The 934-nt window shown below is 66.5% G+C and overlaps 1 protein-coding gene across 1 annotated transcript in view; it reads left to right on the top strand.

Moving 5' to 3' along the window:
* Positions 1-343: 343 nt before the first annotated feature.
* Positions 344-934, top strand: part of LOC102846900 — a 79,759-nt gene continuing 79,168 nt past the window's right edge. The window contains exons 1-2 of the mRNA XM_006886788.1: positions 344-763; positions 795-905. Coding sequence (XP_006886850.1) covers positions 344-763; positions 795-905 — 531 coding nt within the window. The remainder of the gene's footprint in view (positions 764-794; positions 906-934) is intronic.

Below are 934 nucleotides of genomic sequence, written 5' to 3'. Positions count from 1 at the left end.
GCCCCACAGTCATGAGCCAGTCACAGGACTCGGGAGTGTTAAGTGCATCTCCCCTCACTGTAAGCACTGAGCAGCCCCACGAAGTTGGCGCAGTTCGCCTCTGCTTTCCTTAAGATGAGCTTGTTCAAGGTCACACCACCCAGAAGGATGCAGTCAGTCGGCCTCAAACCTGAGCAGCGCTCCCAGGGCCAACTTCACACCTCCTCCAGGAGAATGCCAAAGAAAGCCCGGGACTGAGGCTGCAAAGCGCCGACAGCACAGCCTGCAGCGGGCACATCCCCGAGGCCGAGCACCTGGAGAGCCCCCACTGGCCGCGCCCCCGCCCTAGCAGCTCCACCGCCGCATGGGCTCACGCGCCGGGGAGCAGACGCTGGCGAGAGGCGCGCGCACGGGCGAGACGGCAGCGCACGCGCAAGTGCGCTTGCCACACAGAAGACAAACGGCATGGAAAGTTCCAGAGGGTTCGAGAACCCTAGGCAGCCCCGGGGGCGGGGCAGTATGCCTTCCGCTTGCCATTTCCAGACGAGCCCACGGAGCCATCATCAGCCAGCAGCCCTTGGGTCGGGGGTCCCAGCGGGGGTCTGCGGAGCGCAGGACGCGGAGCTGTGGCGGGGGCGCGGCGAGGCGGCTTTATGAAGGGGGTGGGGCCGCCGTGGCCGTTGCCCGCGCGGGGGGCGTGGCTGCCGTCTGCGCAGCTGCTAGCGCCTTTAAGCCCAGGCTTGCGCGGCCACAGCGTGCTTTCGCCGTCCGGGAGCCCTTGAGCGTAAGAATCTGTCTTTTCTCCGCGCGTTTAGCGCCTTTTCTCTCCGCTGCGTCCCGGGAGCCGGCTCGGTCCGGAGCCGCGCGCTGTGCATTCGGGCATGCCCCGCTACGAGCTGGCTTTGATCCTGAAAGCCATGCAGCGGGTAAGTGACCTTCCCCTCAGAGCCCGCCT

This window comes from Elephantulus edwardii, unplaced genomic scaffold (assembly GCF_000299155.1).
Source record: "Elephantulus edwardii isolate Elephantulus edwardi_28Jun2011 unplaced genomic scaffold, EleEdw1.0 scaffold00051, whole genome shotgun sequence".
NCBI lineage: Eukaryota > Metazoa > Chordata > Mammalia > Macroscelidea > Macroscelididae > Elephantulus > Elephantulus edwardii.
The sequence above is the reverse complement of the archived record's forward strand: the minus strand, read 5'-3'. Positions and strand labels throughout refer to the sequence as shown.